The sequence below is a fragment of the Chlorocebus sabaeus genome, chromosome 21, assembly GCF_047675955.1.
Source record: "Chlorocebus sabaeus isolate Y175 chromosome 21, mChlSab1.0.hap1, whole genome shotgun sequence".
In the NCBI taxonomy this organism is placed as follows: domain Eukaryota; kingdom Metazoa; phylum Chordata; class Mammalia; order Primates; family Cercopithecidae; genus Chlorocebus; species Chlorocebus sabaeus.
The window spans coordinates 75,724,641-75,746,119 of record NC_132924.1 but is presented as its reverse complement, the minus strand read 5'-3'; the positions used below and the strand labels follow the sequence as shown (position 1 = coordinate 75,746,119).

At 39.9% G+C, this 21,479-nt stretch overlaps 2 protein-coding genes across 7 annotated transcripts in view; one reads left to right on the top strand and one right to left on the bottom strand.

Annotated features, from left to right (window-relative positions):
• GSAP (gamma-secretase activating protein) overlaps positions 1–21,479 on the bottom strand; it is a 132,967-nt gene that overhangs the window by 6,601 nt on the left and 104,887 nt on the right. Inside the window, exon 31 of one of the 3 annotated variants that reach the window (XM_073009198.1) lies at positions 20,546–21,234. The exons of the other annotated variants lie outside the window; for them this stretch is intronic. Within the exon in view, the coding sequence (XP_072865299.1) occupies positions 21,143–21,234 (92 nt within the window). The 3' untranslated portion in view covers positions 20,546–21,142. Of the gene's footprint in view, positions 1–20,545; positions 21,235–21,479 lie in introns of those variants that run through there. 3 annotated transcript variants of the gene reach the window in all.
• Positions 1–21,479, top strand: part of CCDC146 (coiled-coil domain containing 146) — a 204,337-nt gene that overhangs the window by 172,470 nt on the left and 10,388 nt on the right. For 3 of the 4 annotated variants that reach the window (XM_007982381.3, XM_007982380.3, XM_007982379.3), the window contains 2 exons: positions 3,383–3,631; positions 4,999–5,258. In XM_007982381.3, coding sequence (XP_007980572.1) covers positions 3,383–3,631; positions 4,999–5,202 — 453 coding nt within the window. In that variant the 3' untranslated portion in view covers positions 5,203–5,258. Of the gene's footprint in view, positions 1–3,382; positions 3,632–4,998; positions 5,259–21,479 lie in introns of those variants that run through there. The other variant, XM_073009197.1, reaches the window with a different exon arrangement.

The following is a 21,479-nucleotide window of genomic DNA, read 5'->3' as shown; positions in this document are numbered from 1 at the left end:
ATGAATAGACTGATCAGGCCAGTGGCAAGTATGCAAAACACAACTTTGCCTCATAAACTAAGGTAAAGTTGTGAGTCACACGTCTGCCACTGGACTGATGCTAAGGCTTAGTTAAGTTCAGGCACTTTGCCTGAATTAGCATGTCTGATATTCCTTTAAATAAATGTTGCCTGCCTGCCTTTTGCAAAATGAATTTCCCTTTCCTTGGGGGAAGTCATTTTCACTGAGGCCTGACTTATCAAAGCTGATGGCAGAGTTGCCTGGAAGGCAACAGTAATGCTAGAGAAATGTACATAGCGGCCACTTTCCATAGCCGGGAAAGCTCCAGCACAGCTGAGTCCTAGTCTAACAATCATTCTCCCCTTTCCTTGCCCTACCTTCCATGCTCTCCATTGGCTTCTTCCTCCTCCCCAGCTTTCACTGCCCCTCCGTTTGAAATGATAATCTCTTAGTAGGCAGAACTGGAAAGTAGAAAGACATGGAGACTCCAGATCTATGATTTGTCAAAACTAGCAAATGGCCTTGAGAAAGATGGATAAATGATCTTAAAACTCAGTTTTCTCATCTGTGTAATGGGTGTGATAGCCGAAGTTGTTGCAAGTATTACATAGTCGAACACATAAGTGGCCTAGCCACATTCAACAAGATTGCACATCTCATCAAGTCCTCACTCCTCCTAGATAGCTTATGGCTCCTCTTGCAAATTTCCCAACAGAAGTGGGAGCAGAAAGTGGGAAATCTCAGTTAAGACTTGGAGCAACCCAGAATAATACGAAGCTTTGTTTTCTAATTTATGGAAGAGAAGGGAAGTTGGCTAGTTACACAGACGGACATACACACTCAAGTGTGCAGTGGTTGAGTGGAAAATGACTCCCCCCAAAGAAAAGGAAATTCATTTAAAAAAGGAAAGGCAGCAACATTTAAAGAAACATCAGACATGATAATTCACTCAAAGTGCATTAGCTTATCTAAGTCTTAGCATTTCTTATTTTATGACTTAAAGTTGTGAATTGCACCAATGCTGCTGGACTGATCAGTCTGTTAGTGGAAGTTGTCAAAGCCGAAGCGTAAAAGTCAAATAAAAATGGCAAAACTTACGACTCATTGAAGTTTTTAGTCGTAATCATTTTTACTTGATACATGCTTCCTAAAAATTAGTTCAGTATAGAAGTCATAAAAATTTATATTACCTACCATTAAGGAGGCAAAATTTGTATATAATAATCAGTTATTACATTTTCAGAGGCAGGTAAATCACTAGCCGTAACATTCCTCTAAGCAGAGGTACAGATGTGACCGGATATGCTCTTTAGGAGAGGAAGGTATTCAACATTAGGTGTAGTATTTGGAAGCTCATTTGCATGTCCCAATTTATCCTGGTCCAAGAACAAAGAATGAAACAGACTAAGAGTTCATTCATTCCTTCATTCAGAAAATATTCAACTTTAATTTTGGGGCAGGGGTGCCTCTTATATTCCAAGCACTGTCCTGAGCACTGGGACTATGATGATGAGTAAAACAAATAGTCCTTGTCCTCATGAAGAGTACATTCTTACAGGATGACAGACTGTAATCAAATAGAGAAAAACATGTATCATATCAGCAGTGAGACATGATGTGAAGAAAAAATAAGGCAAGGTAGGCGGAACTAGTGAGTGTTGCCAGGTAGAAGGTATCACCACTGAACTGCCCCACTATGGCTATCACACTAAAGGATTCTACCATTTATAAGACAGAGAGATTACAGGAACCCCTAATTCCAGTTTTACTTCTTTCCTGCCTTTTGAGATTTTTTTTCCCAATTAGTGCTATCTTTTAACTGTATTAATGCTAAATAGCTGATATTAATAGGTTTAAAAAAAAAAAAAGGTCTGGTCGCAATGGCTCACACCTATAATCCCAGCACTTTGGGAGGCCAAGGCGGGTAGATCACATGAGCTCAGGAGTTCAAGACCTGCCTGGGAAACATAGTGAGACCCCATCTCTACAAAAAATACAAAAACAAATAGCCAGGCGTGATGGTGCACACCTGTGGTCCCAGCTACTTGGGAGGCTGAAGTGGGAGGATCACTTGAGCCTCAGGGACAGAGGTTGCAGTGAGCTGATACCACACCACTGTGCTCCAGCCTGAGTGACAGAGTGAGATCCTGTCTCAAAACAAACAGACAAAACACTCCAGGAACAGCTCTCATTCTAAGTTATTGACTAAGTTTTCCCCAGCTCGTCTCATGCATGTTTCTGACCTAGTAATGATGCACACCAGGAATTATCAATAACGCCAACATGTCAGTGTGACGGTTTTCATTTAAAAAGTCATTTCAGATGCAGAACTTCTGCTGATCATCTTACATAAGCAAAGAGGAACGTTAGTTCTACCAGATTTTTTCCCCTGGATAAGTGACAAACTAATAACGTCAAATTAAGCTAGAATTTAGGCATCAAGAACACTCTTGGCTGGGCACAGTGGGTCATGCGTGCAATCCCAGCACTTTGGGAGGCCAAGGCAGGAAGACTGCTTAAGCCCAGGAGTTAAAAACCAGTCTTGTCAACACAGCAAGTCCCCATCACTACAAAAATAATAAATTAGCCAAGTGTGGTGGTGCATGGCTATAGTCCTATCTACTTAGGAGGCTGAGGCAGGAGAATCGGTTGAGTCCAGGAGTTCCAGGATGCAGTAAGCTGTGATCACACTACTATACTCCAGTGTGAGCAACAGAACAAGACCTTGTCTTTATTTTAATTTTTAAAAAAAAGAACATCCCTGGCCAGGCGCAGTGGCTCCCGCATGTAATCCCAGCACTTTGGGAAGCCAAGGCAGACGGATCACAAGGTCAGGAGATCGAGACCATCCTGGCGAACATGGTGAAATGCCATCTCTAATAAAAATACAAAAAAAAAGCCGGGTGTGGTGTTGGGCGCTTGTAGTCCCAGCTACTCAGGAGACTGAGGCAGGAGAATGGTGTGAACCTGGGAGGCAGAACTTGCAGTGAGCCGAGATCGTGCCACTGCACTCCAGCCTGGGCGACAGAGACTCTGTCTCAAAAAAAAAAAAAAAAAAAGAATATCGTTTCACTTCTCCTCACTTCTTAAAAATGCTTAAACATGGGCACTAAACTATTCTCCTCAATGTTATCTACCTTGAAACCCAGTAACTAGATAAACAAATCCTTTTCTTGTTCTCTCCTTGTCCTTACTTACACAACCAGGGCGTTCGGCTCAATCTCTGCAGTCTCTTCCAGTTCTTAATTTCTGTGAATTCCAAGTTAGACCCTCCTTCCTTCAGGCAAAAATGCACCCCACCATTATAGACGGCCAGCAGCCTGCCATTTTAAGTCTTCGTGGACCGCATACATAGACTAAGCCTTTGGCTCTTTAATTCTAGATGAATGGCTATCAAAGAAGGATAAAAAATGCAACTGAGAAAATGATGGCTGTTGTTGCTGAGCTGTCCATGAAACAAGCCCTAACCATTGAACTCCAAAAGGAAGTCAGGGAGAAAGAAGACTTCATCTTCACTTGCAATTCCAGGATAGAAAAAGGTCTGCCACTCAATAAGGAAATTGAGAAAGAATGGTTGAAGGTCCTTCGAGATGAAGAAATGCATGCCCTGGCCCTCGCTGAAAAGTCTCAGGTACGCTTTGGCTCCTGTATTGCTTTTCTAAAGGGTGCCGGCAGGGGCTGCTTTCAGGGGGTCATTCATCCCACAGTATAAGAAAAATTTCCCCACTCTACCACACACAGTCCCAACAGTCATTAGAAGTATATTTAAAATATTCTATAGATAAGTCAAAGTGCAGTAATCCAGAGTGCCACAATACTCACTGAAGAACACTTAGCAAGCACAGGGCCCACCCCACAGCCTTACATCCTGGGCTGCCGAGGCTGAACATCCTGGCCTTCCACCAGCATAGTGATGACCAGGCTGGCATCGGTCTTGTCTCTAAGTCTCCAATCTCTGTCTTGGCACCTCTGCTCAGACCACACCTGACTGTTCCATGTTCATCTGCTGTGGCCTCCACAGCATACAGTGAGGCCTCCACCCCCATTATAGTTGCCATGCCTTCTGCAGATGCTTGATGTACATCATAGGCCTCAGTGGCCCCCCTTTATTTTCCCACCTTAGTCCTCTGGCCTAAGGCTAGGTCTATCACTGACTCCCCCTGCAAGTTAGACACCAGATCTTCTGCCTACCCCCATGACCTGTCAGTATTCTTAGACTGGAATTAGGCGTCTCTTTCCAAGGAGTCTATATCCTCCAGATGTACAACTCACTCAAAGTGTCCAGTGGATGTCACCAAAAGGGTCCCTATTTGCTCCTGAACCCAAGACAAAACTGCATTCAAAACACACTAGGAATACCTGAGCACAGGTATAAATTACATGATTTATAATTTCCGCACCACCTGGGACTGTTCCTTTTAGGGCATTCAGATTTTACCTGTGGTGTCCCACTGTCATTTATTAGAGGGCTTTTTAGTGCAGTAAATGATTACTCTGTTTTCCAGAGGCACAGGCAAAATCTCGAAAACGTTGCAGCTCAGAGCAAGCTGGTGACCGTTTTCCTCCTCTGGTTGCACTTTACTCCTCTATCTCTTCCATTATAATATTTGCTCACCAATGACTTACCAAAGGAAATATGTTGCTCTGCCTTTGTCAAAAACAGGGAAATAATTAGTGCTTGATGACAGATATTGAGGTGGAAACATAGTTAGGACCCACGAAGCAGTCTTTGAAAAACCCTAAACTCCAGGAATAATGTGATGCTGAAGCAATACAGCCCATTCCAATGAGGGGTGTGTGTGTGTGTGTGTGTGTGTGTGTGTGTGTGTGTGTGTGTGTGTGGTGTGATTCCACCCTCCTAGTCCTCCCATCCCTTTGGGGAGTATCAGCTAGCACAGTCAAAGACTGTCCAGGCCAGCTGCGTCTTTTGGGACCTAAGGATAAAGTGACTTCACCAGAGTTTTCAGAGAACTGAAAAGGAAAAATCATTCTTTGCAGGAGTTCTTGGAAGCAGATAATCGCCAGATGCCCAATGGTGTTTACACGACTGCAGAACAGCGTCCAAATGCCTACATCCCAGAAGCAGAGGCCACTCTTCCTTTGCCAAAACCTTATGGTGCTTTGGCTCCTTTTAAACCCAGTGAACCTGGAGCCAATATGAGGCACATAAGGAAACCTATTATAAAGCCAATTGAAATCTGAGTAGGTGAACAAATCCAGGCCTCTCAAGGAGAGGACTTCAACCAGGCTTCCTTGTACCCACAGGTGAAAAATGTGAGCATAATACTTCCAATTTTATTGATAAGTAAGGTAACCACAATTAGTCAACAACAGAGTACAACATGGTTTCTTTTTACCTACCAACTACTATACCTTTCATGACATTGAATAGGACACAGAACTGTCCTACATTTATATGTCAAAGTATATATTTGAATTGCTTATATTTTCTTTCTCACTCTTTATGTTGAGTACATTCCCGAAATTTGTAGTTGGCAAGGTGCTATAAAAATGCACTAAAAATAAATCTGTTTTCAGTGAAGTACAGAAATTGGCAGAGTAGTCTTTGTTTATTAAAGAAAAAACAAATACTGTTAAATCTACACACTTTAAAAAGAAACAATGGCTATTTGAAAAGGAAAATATCTCAAGTATTGCAAAGGCATAACTCACTTTGTCGAATAAGAAGTAGCACTTAATCTTGGTAAATCTAAATTATGTAAAGTAGTGAAACTTGTCATGGCTGTTTGCATTTTTTTCATTTTACTTTTTTGACTAATAATAATTGTACCTACTCATGGGGTACATAGTGAAGTTTCAGTACATATAATGTATAGTGATCAGATCAGGGTAATTAGCTTATACATTCAAACTTTATCATTTCTTTGTGTTGGGAATATTCAGTATCCTCCTAGCTGTTTGAAACTATATATTATTGTTACCTATAGTCATCCTACAGTGGTATAGAACATAGGACTTATTCCACCTATTTCACTGTAATTTTGTGTCTATTAACAAATCTACCCCTATTCCTTCCTTTCCTCATCCTTTCCCCTAACCTTCCCAGCCTCTTGTATCTGCTGTTCTACTTTTAGCTTCCACATGAGTGAGAACAGTTTTTTGCTTATACAAATGAGTGAGAACATGTGGTGTTTAACTTTCTGTACCTGGCTTATTTCAATGAACATAATATCCTCCAGTTCCTTTCACATTGCCACGAATTACAGGATTTTGTTCTTTTTTGTGGCTGAATAGTATTCCATTATGTATATGATATGTATGTGTACATGTGTGTGTGTGTAACTCCCATTTTCTTTTATGTGTTTATCTGTTGTTGGACACCTAGGCTGATTTCATATCTTGCCTATTGTGAATAGCACTGCAGTAAATATGGGGGTGCCGATGTCTCTTCAGTATTCTGATTTTCTTTCCTTTGGATAAATTTCCAGTAGGGAGATTGCTGGATCATATGTTAGTTCTATTTGTAGTTTTCTGAGGAACTTCCATATCGTTCTTCATAGTGACTTCTCTAGTTTACATTCTTACCAACAGTGTATATAAGAGCTCCTTTTCTCTGTATCTTTACCAGCATTTGTTATTTTTTAACTTTTTGGTAATAGCTATCATAGTTGGGGTGAAATGATACCTCATGTTTTTTTTTTTTAATTTCTATTTTCCTGATTTCCCTGATGATTAGTGATGTTGAGCATTACTTCATATACCTGTTGGCCATCTGTATGTCTTTTGAGAAATGTCTGTTCAGGTCATTTGCCCATTTTTAAATCAGATTGTTGTTTCTGTAGTGTTTTTTGGTGTTAAGATATTTGAGTCCCTTATTTATTCTAGATATGAATCCCCTATTGGATGATTAGTGTGCAACTATTTTCTCTGATTCTGTAGATTGTCTTCACTCTGTTGTTTTCTTTGCTGTGCAGAAGGTTAAAGTTTGATGTAATCTCATTTGTTTATTTTTGCTTTTGTTGCCTGTGTTTTGAGGTCTTATTCATAAAATATTTTCCCAGGCCAATGTCCTGAAGCATTTCTCCTATGTTTTCTTCCAGTAGTTTTATGGTTTTGGGTCCTATATTTAGGTCTTCGATTTTTAAATAGGGTCAGAGGTAGGGGACTAGTTTCATTCTTCTGTATAAGGACCTCCAGTTTCCCCAGTACCATTTATTGTAGAGACTGTCCTTTTCCCAATGAGTATTCTTGACACCTTTGTCAAAAATCAGTTGTCTATAGATATGTGGATGAATTTCTTGATTCTCTATTTTGTTCCATTGGTCTATGTATCTGTTTTTATCCCAGTGTCATGCTGTTTTGGTTACTAGAGCTTTGTAGTATATTTGAAATGTGGTAGTGTGATACCTCTAGCTTTGTTCATTTTGTTCAGGATTGCTTTGGCGATTTGGGGTCTTTTGTGGTTATATACAAATTTTAGGATTGTTTTTCCTATTTCTCTGAAGAATGCCATTAGTTTTTTGATAGTGACTGCAATCTATCTGTTGATTGCTTTGGGTAGTATTGTTGTTTTGTTTTATTTTATTTTATTTATTTTGGGAGACAGAGTCTCACTCTGTCACCCAGGCTGGAGTGCAGTGACATGATCTTGTCTCACTACAGCCTCCACCTCCAGGGCTCAAGTGATCCTCCCACCTCAGCCTCCTGAGTAGCTGGGACTACAGGTGCACACCACCACACCCAGCTAATATTTTTATTTTTTGTAGAGATGGAGTCTCACTATATGACCTAGGTTGCTTTCAAACTCCTGGCCTCATGCAATCCTCCTGCCTCAGCCTCTAAAACGTGCTAGGATTATAAGTATGAGCCACCACACCAAGCCAGAATGGCTATTATTAAAAAGTCACACACACACAAAAGATGTTGGTAAGGTTGCAGGAAAAAGGGAATGCTTAACACTGCTGGTGGGAATGTCAAATTAGTTCAGCCACTTCGGAAAGAACTAAAAACAGAACTACCATTTAACCCAGCAATCCCATTATTGGATATATACCCAAGGAAAATAAATTGTTCTACTAAAAGCACAGGTGCACTTGTACATTCATCAAAGCACTATTCACAATAGCAAAGACATGGAATCAACCTAGATGCCCATTAACACTGGACTGGATAAAGAAAATGTGATACATATACACCATAGAATACAGCCATAAAAAAGGAATAAAATCACATTCTTTGCAGCAACATGGATACAATTGGAGGCCACTGACCTAAGCAAATTGACACAGGAGCAGAAAACCAAATACTACATGTTCTCACTTAAAAGTGGCAGCTAAACAATGAGTACACATGGATATAAAGGTGGAAGCAACAGACTATTAGGGAGAAGAGGGAGGGAGGTGGGGAGAGTTGAAAAACTACCTGTTGGGTACTATGCCCACTACCTGGATGACAGGATCATTTGTACCTCAAACTTCAGCATTACATGATTTACCCAGGTAAGAAAAAAATCTTCTTTAAAGGTTCAGTAGAATTCAGCAATGATGCCATCTGGATTTTTCTTTGTTGGAAGACTACTTTATTTTATTTTACATTTTATTTTATATATTTTATTTTATTTTATCGTTTTGAGACAGAGTCTTGCTCTGTCACCTAGACTGTAGTGCAGTCGCCAAATCTTGGCTCACTGTAACCTCTACCTCCCAGGTTCAAGTGATTCTCCTGCCCCAGCCTCCCAAGTAGCTGGGATTATAAGCATGCACTACCATGCCTGGCTAATTTTTGGAATTTTTAGTAGAGACGGGGTTTTGCCAGGCTGTTCTCAAACTCCTGGCCCTGAATGATCCACCTGCCTTGGCCTCCCAAGGTGCTGGGATTACAGGTGTGGACGACGTTTTATTACTGATTTAATCTAATTGCTTTGTATTGATCTGTTCAGGTTTTCTAGTTCTTCCCTATTCAACTTTGGCAGATTGTATATGTCAAGGAGTTTATTCACTTCCTCTAGGTTTTCTAACTTGACATATAGTAATTCAAAGTACCCTGGAATTATTTTTTGTATCTGTTGGGACATCCCCTTTTTTGCTCTTGATTTCATTTATTTGGGTCTTCTCTCTTTTTTCCTTAGCCTAGCTAATGGTTTGTTGAATGTGTTTATTTTTTTTCAGAAAACCAACTTTTTGCTTTGTTGATCTTTTGTATTTTTTTTACTCTCAATTTCATTTATTTCTGCTGTAATCTTTATTATTTGTGTCCTCCTACAATTTTGACTTTGATTTGTCCTTGATTTTCTAATTGCTTGAGGTATATCATTAGGTTATCTGAAATCTAGTTTTTTCATGTAAGCATTTGTTGCTATAAACTTGCCTCTCACTACTGCTTTTGCTGTGTCCCATACGTTTTGGCATGCTGTGTTTCCATTTTCATTTGTTCCAAGGAATTTTTAAATTTCTTCCTTAATTTCTTTCTTCCTCATTTTGGTCATTCAGGAGCATGTTGTTTAATTTCCATGTATTTGTATAGTTTCAAATGTTCTCATTATTTCTAATTTTATTCCATTATGGTCAGATATTTGATAGATTTTGATTTAAAAAATAAATTTGGAGGCCGAGCACAGTGACTCATGCCTGTAATCCCAGCACTTTGGGAGGCCGAGGCGGGTGGATCACTTGAGGTCAAGAGTTTGAGACCAGCCTGGCCAACATGGTGAAACCCTGTCTCCACTAAAAATATAAAAATTTGCTGGCCATGGTGGCGCATGCCTGTAGTTTCAGCTACTTGGGAGGCTGAGGCAGGAGAATGGCTTGAACCCAGTTGGCAGAGGTTGCAGTGAGCCAAGATTGCACCATTGCACTCCAGCCTGGGCAACAGAGTGAGACTCCATCTAAAAAAAAAATTTTTTTTTTTGAGACTTGTTTTATTTCTAACCTATGGTCAGTCCTGAAGAATGTTTCATGTGCTGATGAAAAGAACATGTATCCTGCATTTCACCTGTTGGGTGAAATGTTCTGTAAATGTCTGTTAGGTCCATTTGGTGCATGGTATGGTTTAAATCCAATTTTTCTTTGTTGATTTTCTATATAGATTATTTGTTCAGTGCTGAGAATGAGGTGTTGAAATCTGCAACTATTATTGCACTGGGGTCTATCACTCCCTTTAGCTCTAATATTTGCTTTATATATCTGGTGTTGGGTGCATATATATTTATAATTGTTTTATTGCTGAGTTGATCCCTTTATTAGTATATAATGGTCTTCTCTGTCTCTTTTTAGAGCTTTTGACTTGAAGTTTGTCTTGTCTCATAAAAATATAGCTACTCCTGCTCACTTTTGGTTTTCATGTGCTTGAAATATCTTTTTCCATCCCTTCACTTTCAGTCTATGTGTGACTTTACAAGTGAGGTGAGTTTCTTGTAGGCAGCATACAGTTAGGTCTTGGTTTTCTTTAATCCAATCAGCCACTTGATATAATTTATTTTTTAAGTATAATTTTATTTAATTTTTCCATAAGTTATTGGGTTACAAATGGTATTTGGTTATAGGAATAAGTTCTTTAGTGGTGATTTATGAGATCCTGGTGTACCCATCACCCACGAAGTATACACTGCACCATATATGTTGACTTTTATTCCTTGCCCCCTCCCACTCTTCCCCCCAAGTCACCTAAGTCCATTGTATCATTCTTATGCCTTTGTGTCCTCATAGCTTAGCTCTCACATATCATTGAGAATATATGATGTTTGGTTTTCCATTCCTGAGTAACTTCACTTAGAATAATAGTCTCCAGTCTCATCCAGGTCATTGCAAATGCTGTTAATTCATTCCCTTTTATGACTGAGTAGTATTCCGTGTGTGTGTGTGTGTGTGTGTGTGTGTGTCTATATATATATGTATCACAGTTTCTTTATCCACTCATTGATTGATGGGCATTTGGGTTGGTTCCATGATTTTGCCATTGTGAATTGTGCTGCTATAAAAATGCATGTGCAAGTATCTTTTTCGAATAATGACTTTGTTTCCTCTACATAGATACCCAGTAGTGGGATTGTTGGATCAAATGGTAGTTCTGCTTTTAATTCTTTAAGGAATCTCCACACTGTTTTCCATAGTGGTTGTACTAGTTTACATTCCCACCAGCAGTGTAAGTGGGATTCCCTGATCGCCGAATCCATGCCAGCGTCTACTGTTTTTTTCTTTTTTTGATTATGGCCATTCTTTCAGCAGTAAGGTGGTATCGCATTGTGGTTTTGATTTGGATTTTTCTGATTATTAGTGAGGTTGAGCATTTTTTCATATGTTTGTTGGCCATTTGTATATCTTCTTTTGAGAATTGTCTGTTTATGTCCTTAGCCTGCTTTTTGATGGGATTGTTTTTTTCTTACTGATTTGAGTTTGTTGTAGATTCTGGTTATTAGTCCTTTGTCAGATGTATAGATTGTGAAGATTTTCTCCCACTCTGTGGGTTGTCTGTTTACTCTGCTGACTGTTCCTTTTGCTGTGCAAAAGCTCTTTAGTTTAATTAGGTCCCAGTTATTTATCTTTGTTTTTATTGCATTTTCTTTTGGGGTTTTGGTCATGAAATCCTTGCCTAAGCCAATGTCTAGAAGTGTTTTTCCAATGTTATGTTTTAGAATTTTTATAATTTCAGGTCTTAAGTCCTTTATCCACTTTGAGTTGATTTTTGTATAAGGTGAGAAATGAAGATCCACTTTTTTTCTCCTACATGTGGCTAGCCAATTATTCCAGCACCATTTGTTGAAAAGGGTGTCCTTTCCCCACTTTATGTTTTTGTTTGCTTTATCAAAGATCAGTTAGCTGTAAGTATTTGGGTTTATTTCTGTGTTCTCTGTTCTGTTCTATTGGTCTATGTGCCTATTTTTATGCCAGTACCATGGTGTTTTGGTGACTATGGCCTTATAATATAGTTTGAAATCAGGTAATATGATGCCTTCAGATTTGCTCTTTTTGCTTAGTCTTGCTTTGGCTATGCGGGCTCTTTTTTGGTTCTAGATGAATTTTAGAATTGTCTTTCCTAAGTCTGTGAACAATGATGGTAGTTTTTTGATGGGGATTGCATTGAATTTGTGGATTGCTTTTGGCAGTATGGTCATTTTCACAATATTGATTCTACCCATCCATGAGCATGGGATGTGTTTCCGTTTGTTTGTATTGTCTATGATTTCTTTCAGCAGTGTTTTGCAGTTTTCCCTGTAGAGGTCTTTCGACTCCTTTGTTAGGTATATTCCTACGTATTTTTTTGTTTTTGCAGCTATTATAAAAGGGATTGAGTTCTCAATTTGATTCTCAGCTGGGTCACCATTGGTGTATAGAAGAGTTACTGATTTGTGCACATTAATCTTGTGTCTGGAAACTTTGCTGAATTCTTTTATCAGTTCTAGGAGCTTTCTGGAGGAGTCTTTAGGATTTTCAAGGTAAACAATCATATTGTCAGCAAACAGGGACAATTTGACTACCTCTTTATCGATTTGGATGCCCTTTATTTCTTTTGCCTGATTGCTCTGGCTAGGACTTCCAGTACTGTGTTGAAGAGGAGTGGTGAGAGTGGGCATCCTTGTCTTGTTCCAGTTCTCAGAGGGAATGCTTTCAACTTTTCCCCATTCAGTATTATGTTGGCTGTGGGTTTGTCATAGATGGCTTTTATTACATTAACGTATGTACCTTGTATGCCGATTTTGCTAAGGATATTAATCATAAAGCGATGTTGCATTTTGTCAAATGCTTTTTCTGCACCTATTGAGATGATCATGTAATTTTTGTTTTTAATTCTGTTTATGTGGTGTATCACATTTACTGGCTTGTGTATGTTAAACCATTCCTGCAACCCTGGTATGAAACCTACTTGATTATGGTGGATTCTCTTTTTGATATCTTGTGGATTCAGTTAGCTAGTATTTTGTTAAGGATTTTAGCATCTATGTTCATCAAGGATATTGGTCTGTAGTTTTCTGTTTTGGTTGTGTCTTTTCCTGGTTTTGGTATTAGGGCAATGTTGGCTTCATAGAATGGATTAGGGAGGGTTCCTTCTTTCTCTAGCCTATGGAATAGTGTCAAAAGGATTGGTACCAATTCTTCTCTGAATGTCTGGTAGAATTCTGCTGTGAATCCATCTGGTACTGGACTTTTTTGTGGGGGTAATTTTTTTGACAGAGTTTCACTCTGTTGTCCAGGCTGGAGTGCAGTGGTGTGATCTCAGCTCACTGCAACTTCTGCCTCCTGGGTTCAAGTGATTCTCCTGCCTGAGCCTCCAGAGTAGCTGGGACTACAGGCATGCGCCACCACACTTGGTTAATGTTTGTGTATTTAGCAGAGACAGGGTTTTGCCACATTGGCCAGGCTGGTCTCAAACTCCTGACCTCAAGTGATCCACCTGCCTCAGCCTCCCAAAGTGCTGGGATTACAGGCATGAGCCACCGCGCCCGGCTTTTTGTTGGTAATGTTTAAACTACCGTTTCCATCTTGCTGCTTGTTATTGGTCTGTTCAGGGTGTCTAATTCTTCCTGATTTAAGCTAAGAAGGTTGTATTTTTCCAAGAATTTATCCATCTCTTCTATGTTTTCTAGTTTATGTGCATAAAGGCTTTCATATTAGCCTTGAACGATCTTTTGTACTTCAGTGGTGTAAGTTGTAATATCTCCTTTTCGTTTCTCAGTGTGAGGTTATTTGGATTTTCTCTCTTCTTTTCTTGGTTAATCTTGCTAATGGCCTATCAATTTTATTTACCTTTTCAAAGAAACAACTTTTTGTTTCATTTATCTTTTGTATTTTTGTTTGTTTCAATTTGTTTAGTTCTGCTCTGATCTTGGTTATTTCCTTTCTTCTGCTGGATTTGGGTTTGGCTTGTTCTTGTTTCTCTAGATCTTTGAAGTATGAACTTAGATTGTCTGTGCTCTTTCAGACTTTTTGATATAGGCGTTTAAGGCTATGAACTTTCCTCTTACTATACCTTAGGTGTATTCCACAGGTTTTGATAGGTTGTGTCATTTATTGTCATTCAGTTCGAAGAATTTTTTATTTTCCATGTTGATTGTTTTTGACCCAATGCTCATTCAGGAGCAGGTTATTTAATTTCCATGTATTTGCATGGTTTTGAAGGTTCCTTTTGGAACTGATTTCCAGTTTTATTTCACTGTGGTCTAAGAGAGTGCTTGATATAACTTAAATTTTCTTAAATGTATTGAGGCTCATTTTATGGCCTATCATATGGTCTATCTTGGAGAAAGTTCCATGCACTATTGAATAGAATGTGTATTCTGTGGCTGTTAGATGAAATGTTCTGTATGTATCTGTTAAGTCCATTTGTTCCAGGGTATAGTTAAAATGCATTGTTTCTTTGTTGACCTTCTGTCTTGTTGACCTCCCTAAGTGCTGTCAGTGGAGTTTTGCAAGTCCCCCACTATTATGGTGTTTCTGTCTATCTCATTTCTTAGGCCTATTAGTAATTGTTTTATAAATTTGGGAGCTCCAGTGTTAGGTGCATATATGTTTAGGAAGTGGAGCATTTAGGCCATTTAGATTCAATGTTAGTATTGAAATGTGAGGTACCATGTGAGGTATCATGCTCTTTGTTGCCTGTGTACTTTTGGAATTTTTTTGTTATTTTTTTTAACTTGTATTTTTGTTTTATAAGTCTTGTGTGATTTATGCTTTAATGAGATTGTGTTTTGATGTGTTTCTAGGATTTGTTTCAAGATTTAGAGCTCCTTTTAGCAGTTCTGGTAGTGGTGGCTTGGTAATGGCGAATTTGATCAGCATTTGTTTGTCTGAAAATATCTTTCCTTCATATATGATGCTTAGGTTTGCTGGATACCAAATTCTTGGCTGATATTTGTTTTGCTTGAGGAGGTGAAGATAAGACCCCCAATCCCTTCTAGCTTGTGGGGTTTCTGCTGAGAAGTCTGCTGTTAAATCTGATAGGTTTTCCTTTCTATGTTACCTGGTGCTTCTCTCTCACAGCTCTTAAGATTCTTTCCTTTGTCTTAACTTTGGATAACCTGATGACAATGTGCCTAGGCAAAGATCTTTTTGTGATGTATTTCCCAGGTGTTCGTTGTGCTTCTTGTGTTTGCCTGTCTAGGTCTCTAGCAAGGTCAGGGAAATTTTCCTCGATTATTCCCCCAAATACGTTTTCCAAGCTTTTAGAATTGTCTTCTTTCTCAGGAACACTGATCATTCTTAAGTTTGGTTGTTTAACATCATTCCAGACTTCTTGGAGGCTTTGTTCATATTTTATTTTTTTGTCTTCATTGGATTGGGTTAATTTGAAAACCTTGTCTTTGAGTTCTGAATTTCTTTCTTCTACTTGTTCAATTCTATTGCTGAGACTTTCCAAAGCATTTTGCATTTCTTAAAGTGTGTCCAAAGTTTCCTGAATTTTGTTTTTTCTTTAAGCTATCTATTTCTTTGAATATTTCTCCCTTCACTTCTTGTATCAGTTTTTGGATTTCCTTGCATTGGACTTCACCTTTCTCTGATCCTTCCCTGATTAGCTTAATAACTAACCTCCTGAATTCTTTTTCAGGTAAATCAGGTATTTCTTCTTGGTCTGGATCCATTGCTGGTGAACTAATGTGATTTTGGGGGGGTGTTGACCAGTCTTGTTTTGTCATATTACTAGGGTTGGTTTTCTGGTTCCTTCTCATTTGGGTAGGCTCTGTCAGAGAGAAGGTCTAAGGCTGAAGGCTATTGTTCAAATTTTTTTTGTCTCACAGGGTGTTCCCTTGATGTAGTACTCTCTGCCTTTTCCTGTGGATGTGGCTTCCTGTGAGCCAAACCACAGTGATTGTTGTCTCTCTTTTGGGTCTAGCCACCCAGCTAATCTACCTGGCTCCAGGCTGGTACTGAGGGTTGTCTACACAGAGTCCTGTGATGTGAACCATCTATGGGTCTCTCAGCTACGGTTACCAGTGCCTGTTCTGGTGGAGGTGGCATAGGGTGCAGTGGACTCCATGGGGGTCCTTAGCTTTGGTGGCTTAATGCTCTATTTTTGTGCTGGTTGGCCTCCTCCCACCAGAAAGAGATAGCACTTTCCAGAAAGCATTAGCTATAGTAGTGTGGAGAGGAACCAGAGGTGGCCGCGGCCCTAGAACTCCCAAGATTATATGTCCTTTGCCTTCCACTACCAGGGTGGGTAGGGAAGGACTATCAAATGGGGACAGGGCTAGGTGTGTCTAAGCTCAGACTCTCCTTGGGCAGGTCTTGCTGCAGCTGCTGTGGTGGAGGGGGTTGAGATTCCCAGGTCACTGGATTTGTGTACCTAGGAGGATTACGGCTGCCTCTGCTGAGTCATGCAGGTTGTCAGGGAAGTGAAGGAAAGCCAGCAGTCACAGGCCTCACCCAGCTCCCATACAAACTGAAAGGCTAGTCTCACTCCCACGGTGCCACCCACAATAGCCGAAAGTCTGTTTCCAGGCGGAGGGCAAGTTGGGCTTGAAAACTTGCCCAAGGCTTTCTGCCTCCCAGCTGCAAAAGAAAAGGGCTTTAGTTCTTTCCCCGCCTATGAAGTCTGCAAGCCGGTTTCGCACTCTCCCCGAATTCTGGCCAGGAGGCTTCTGGCCCCGTTCAAATTGTTACAAAGTTCAGCTAGAGAAGTCCTTCTCCCTGTGGAGTCTTACCCCCTGCTCCTCTGGCCGCCCTCCTGATGGATCCCTGTGGTGCCAGGCAGGAATGGGCTGCTTGGGGATCCAGCGAGCTCCCAGTGCCTTTCTGCTACTTCCTCTACCCCTGTATTTCACTCAGCGCGACTCTAACTTGTCTCAGTTCCAGGTAAGGTCGGGAACTTCTCACACAAACAGACCTTCAGCTTCTCCAGTGGGGGTGTGTGTCTGGGAGAGGAGGGTCTCCGTTTCCCACTTCCACAATTGGGGCACTCACAGTATTTGGGGTGTCTCCCAGGTCCTGCAGGAGCAGTCTGCTTCCTTCAGAGGATCTGTGGGTCCTCTCAGGATTGGTGGTCTGTTCTTGTAGTCGATCTGAAGCTAATATTCATAATGCACGCCTCTGCATGCTTCTCTTCTGGAGCTGCAATCTAGTCCTGCATCCCATCTGCCATGATCCACCCACTGAGTCTACATATTTTAAATGGGGGATTTAATCCATTTACATTTTAGGTTATTATTGACAGGTGAGGACTTACTCCTGTCATTTTATTGATTGTTTTCTGGTTGTTTTATTTATTCTTTGTCCCTTCCTCTTATTTACTTTTGTGGGTAGATGGTTTTCTGTAGTAATAAGGTTTGAGTCCTTTATTTTTGTGTATTGGCTCTACGGATGAGTTTGCCAGTTTTGCATGTTTTTAATTTTTTTTTTTTTTTTTTTTCTGTAGAGACAGAGTCTCACTATGTTTTGCAGGCCAGCCTTGAACTTGTGGCTTCAAGCGATCCTCCCCACCTCAGGCTTTCAAAGTGCTAAGATTACAGGTGTGAGCAACCATGTCCAGCCAGTTTCACATATTTTCATGAGGATGGTGATTGTCTTTTCACTTCCAGATGTAAGACTCCCTTGAGTATTTCTTATGGGATTTCATGTAAGGCCTGTCTAGTGGTGATAGATGTCCTTAGTTTTAGTTTGTCTGTGAAATATTTTATTTCTCCTTCATTTGTGGAGGATAGCTTTTCTAGATATAATATTGTTGGCTTTTTTTTTTTCCTTTCAGTACTTTGATGATATCAACCCATTCTCTCCTAGTCTGTAAGTTTTATGCTGAGCAATGTGCTATTAATCTCATGGAGTTTACCTTATATGTGACTTGACATTTTTTTCTTGCTGCTTTTAGCATTCTTTATTGTTGCCTTTTGATAATTTGACTACAATGTGCCTTGGAGATGACTTGTTTGGCTTGAATCTATTTGTGGTTCTTTTAGCTTCCTGGACCTGGATGTCCACCCCTCCCTCATGACTTGTGAAGTTTTCTATTCATTACATATGTTTCCCTCATCTTTTCCCTTCTCTTCTCCTTTTGGAATGCCCATAATATGATTACTTGTTCACTTAATAGTTTTCCATAAATCCTATAGGCTTTCTTCATTCCTTTTTATTCTTTTTACTTTGTCTGCCTATATTATTTCAAAATACTTGAAGTTTAGAAATTCTTTCTTCTGCTTGGTTTAGTCTTGTTGCAGCCCTCAATTGTGTTTTTCATTCATTGAATCCTTCAACTGTAGGATTTGTTTGGTTCTTTGTTGGATTTCTCATTCAAATCATGAATTGTTTTCCTGATTTTGTTGAATTATATATCTGTATTCTCTTGAATCTGAGTTTCCTTAGGATTATTATTTTGATTTTTTGGCATTTCCTATATTTTGTTATAATTGGGGTCTGTTACTGGATAATTATTGTTTTCCTTTGAAGGTGTCATGTTTCTTTACTTTTTCATGTTTGATATGTCCTTACATTGATTTCTACGCATCTGGTGGAAAAGTCAGCTCTTCCAATTTTATGGAGGTTTCATAGGGAAAGACTTATTTGTATAAATGAGTTGTGGGGTGTCAGTTCAGTGGAGTGCATTGGCCTTCATTCTAGCTGGAAGGAGACTAGTGTGCTATCTTTAAAGTTTCTTCAGCTGCAATCCACACTAGGGATGTGTTTCTCAGTGGCCTAGATTGAGAAAGTATGTGGCAACTGGGGTGGGCTCACCAGGCTATTTTTCAAGTTGAGGGCAGATGCATGCACATGGTGGACAGTCAACTTGGAGTCTGGTTTGCTGGAGTTGGAGCCACGGAGCTTTTACTTTGGCTAGGAACATGGGCATGTGGTTGCTCAGCCTAGGGACGTGTCTGCCAAGGGCAGCCCATGGTGCTGTTTCTCACGCCCAGAATGCAGGCACAAGGCTGCATGGCTGGCCTAGGGGCACATTTACTGATAGTGGCCCACAGGGCTGTTTATCATCAGGCCTAGGGCACAGGTGCAAGTCTGCTTGGCAGGCCAGGACATGTGCCTATGAGAAGCATCCTATGGGGCTGTTTTTCAGGCCTGGTATGCAGACGCACAGCTGCTCAGCTGGCCTGGAGGCATGTTTGGTAGGGACACCTCACAGGGCTGTTTCTCAGGCCTGGGACATGGTCATACAGCATCTCAGCTGGCCTGGGTATGTGTCTGCTGAGGGTGGTCCACAGGACTGTTTCTCTGGCTCAGGACACAGGCACATAGGTGCTCAGCCAGCCTGGGAGCAGCCCATGGAGCTGCTTCTCAAGCCAAGTATGTGGGTGCAAGGCTGCTCAGCTAGCCTGGGATAATGTCTATTAGGGGTAGCCCATGGGGCCATTTCTCAGGTCCAGTTCATGGGCACATAGCTGCTCAGCAGGCTTGGGGGGTATGTGTGCCAGGGGTGGGCACAGGGCTGTTTCTCAAGCCCATGACGTGGCTGCATGACTGTTTAGCTGGGCCAGCGGTGTTTCTGGAGGGAAGGGGGTGAAAGTATCTTTATTTCATACTGGTAGCATTATGAATTTTATTTTGCAATTCTGGGAGTGAGAAATATTCCATCCCTTTATTTTACTAAATTCATCTGTACAAGGTCCTAATCCTGCCAGATTTAAAAGAAATTTAATCTCTCTCAGCCTAAATCTAACCTGCTTGGTGAGTCATAAAGCAATTACTTGGGATTGCCTTTGAAAATAAGAAATACTGCATATTTAACATAGTTCCTGTATTGTAGGAATTAGTAACCTCATTAGGGATTCAAAAATACACACATAGGAAGTTTGAGCAACCTAAGAATAGAAAAATAACATCACAAAGGGAGGGATACTTAAATATTACAATGCATGATACTGGCTCAGAAGGAAGATGCCACCAGGTGCTAGAATGGCCTGGATCACAGAACTGTTTATCTGACTCATAAGCATGAATAAGATTTTAACAGACGAGAGGGAATCCAGGTGTGCGAAATAACCTAAAGCAAGAATTGTGTTCAAGGCCCAATGAACTGACCTGGCTGGAAGAAAATGTTCATATTGTATAAGGCAGGAATTTGGGATACTTTGCATGTCAAGGAGTTTGAATTTTATCCTATGATGAATGGCAAGTTATTAAAAGATTATGAGCAGAGTGACCAGATCAAACTAGTGTTTTTCTCAAATATATTTAAGATAAATTTAGACCTTAGGGAGCAGCTAGAACCATCCAGGTATGCAAAGAAATGAATGAAAGCAGGGATTGAAAGATAATGACCTTATCAAGAGAAAGAATCAGCTCCAAGATTTTGAGCCTAGTCATTGGTGACCATGACGTATTTGACCAAAAAGGGTAATTCTATAAGAGAGGACAATTTTTAGAACAAAATTATTTTAGACAGGAAGTTGAATGATCATACCAGCTAATGATATTTATAATCATTAAAATCTTAAGTTCAGTCTGAAGACAGAAAAGCAAAGGGTTGTGGGCTGACCTTGGGCTGCAACTGTATTTGTGGGTTAGAATGAAATCACTATAGAAAAGTGAAAAAAGGAAATGGTAGAATGAGTTAGGTGTCACATGGGGGCCTTTGAAAAAAAAAAGTTCATAGACTCATGATTCTTGGCTTCAATAAAAAGGCTACATTCAAACAACAGGGAAAGTCAGGCCAAAACTTTGTGTTCAGGTTTTTTAATGACAAAATATTCCTAAATCAACGTTTTATAAATATAAAAAAATTAAATACATTTCATCTGAATTCACAAAGACAAACCCTGCTGTAAATACTAAGTACAAATTATTCTGTGCTGGACATGGCAAATCTGATTTAGTACAAACTCAGTTTTTAAAAGGAACCTCTTTCCAAATAGTGTTCTTACATAACATTTAATTTTCTTCCTGTTATTTCAATGACACACCTCGTTTTTGCTTTTCTAAGCACTGTTCCCTACATTTTTAAAGCATATTTTATTTCAGAGTGCAACTAGCTTGTGGCCTATTAAGCTACTAGGAAGAGCATAGTTTATGCCACTGTATGCCTTCTTAGACCATTTATCATTTCTCTACACTTGATTGCTCACTGGCTATTCCAAATTGGAATGTGATACAGCAGTTATAGTTCTGTCTGAACATGTACCAACCTGAAACTCAAATGGCTAAACAATTTCTTAGTTTTGTTACCAATTTTAAATATTGCTAAAGGATTCTCAACAGGAGTAAGGTTAATGAGCAAGATTTAAATGGCAGCAGCAGATCCAATTGCATTTTCTTTTTCATAAGCCTAAGAGCATTGTGGTGTGTTTCAGAGCTGCTTCCTCTACAAATTCTGCATCCACATTGTCATGTCCTTCAAAAGGATACAGGGCTGGAAAAACATGGGGAGGGGGCAGGGAAAAAGGGTTACTATGGGGCCATGAAACATTTATAACTTTGTGCTCACAGCTCATTAAAATCAAAATTATATTTTAGTAAAATGATTTTTTTGAGAATGTGTTTTTAAATTTTATTAAACTTCAGCACCAAGAACATTTGCATCAACCAAATGGGCTTTAAACCTCTTGACACTCTTAAAACTTCAGAGGTGATTATTTGGTAATTTACTCTAGGTAG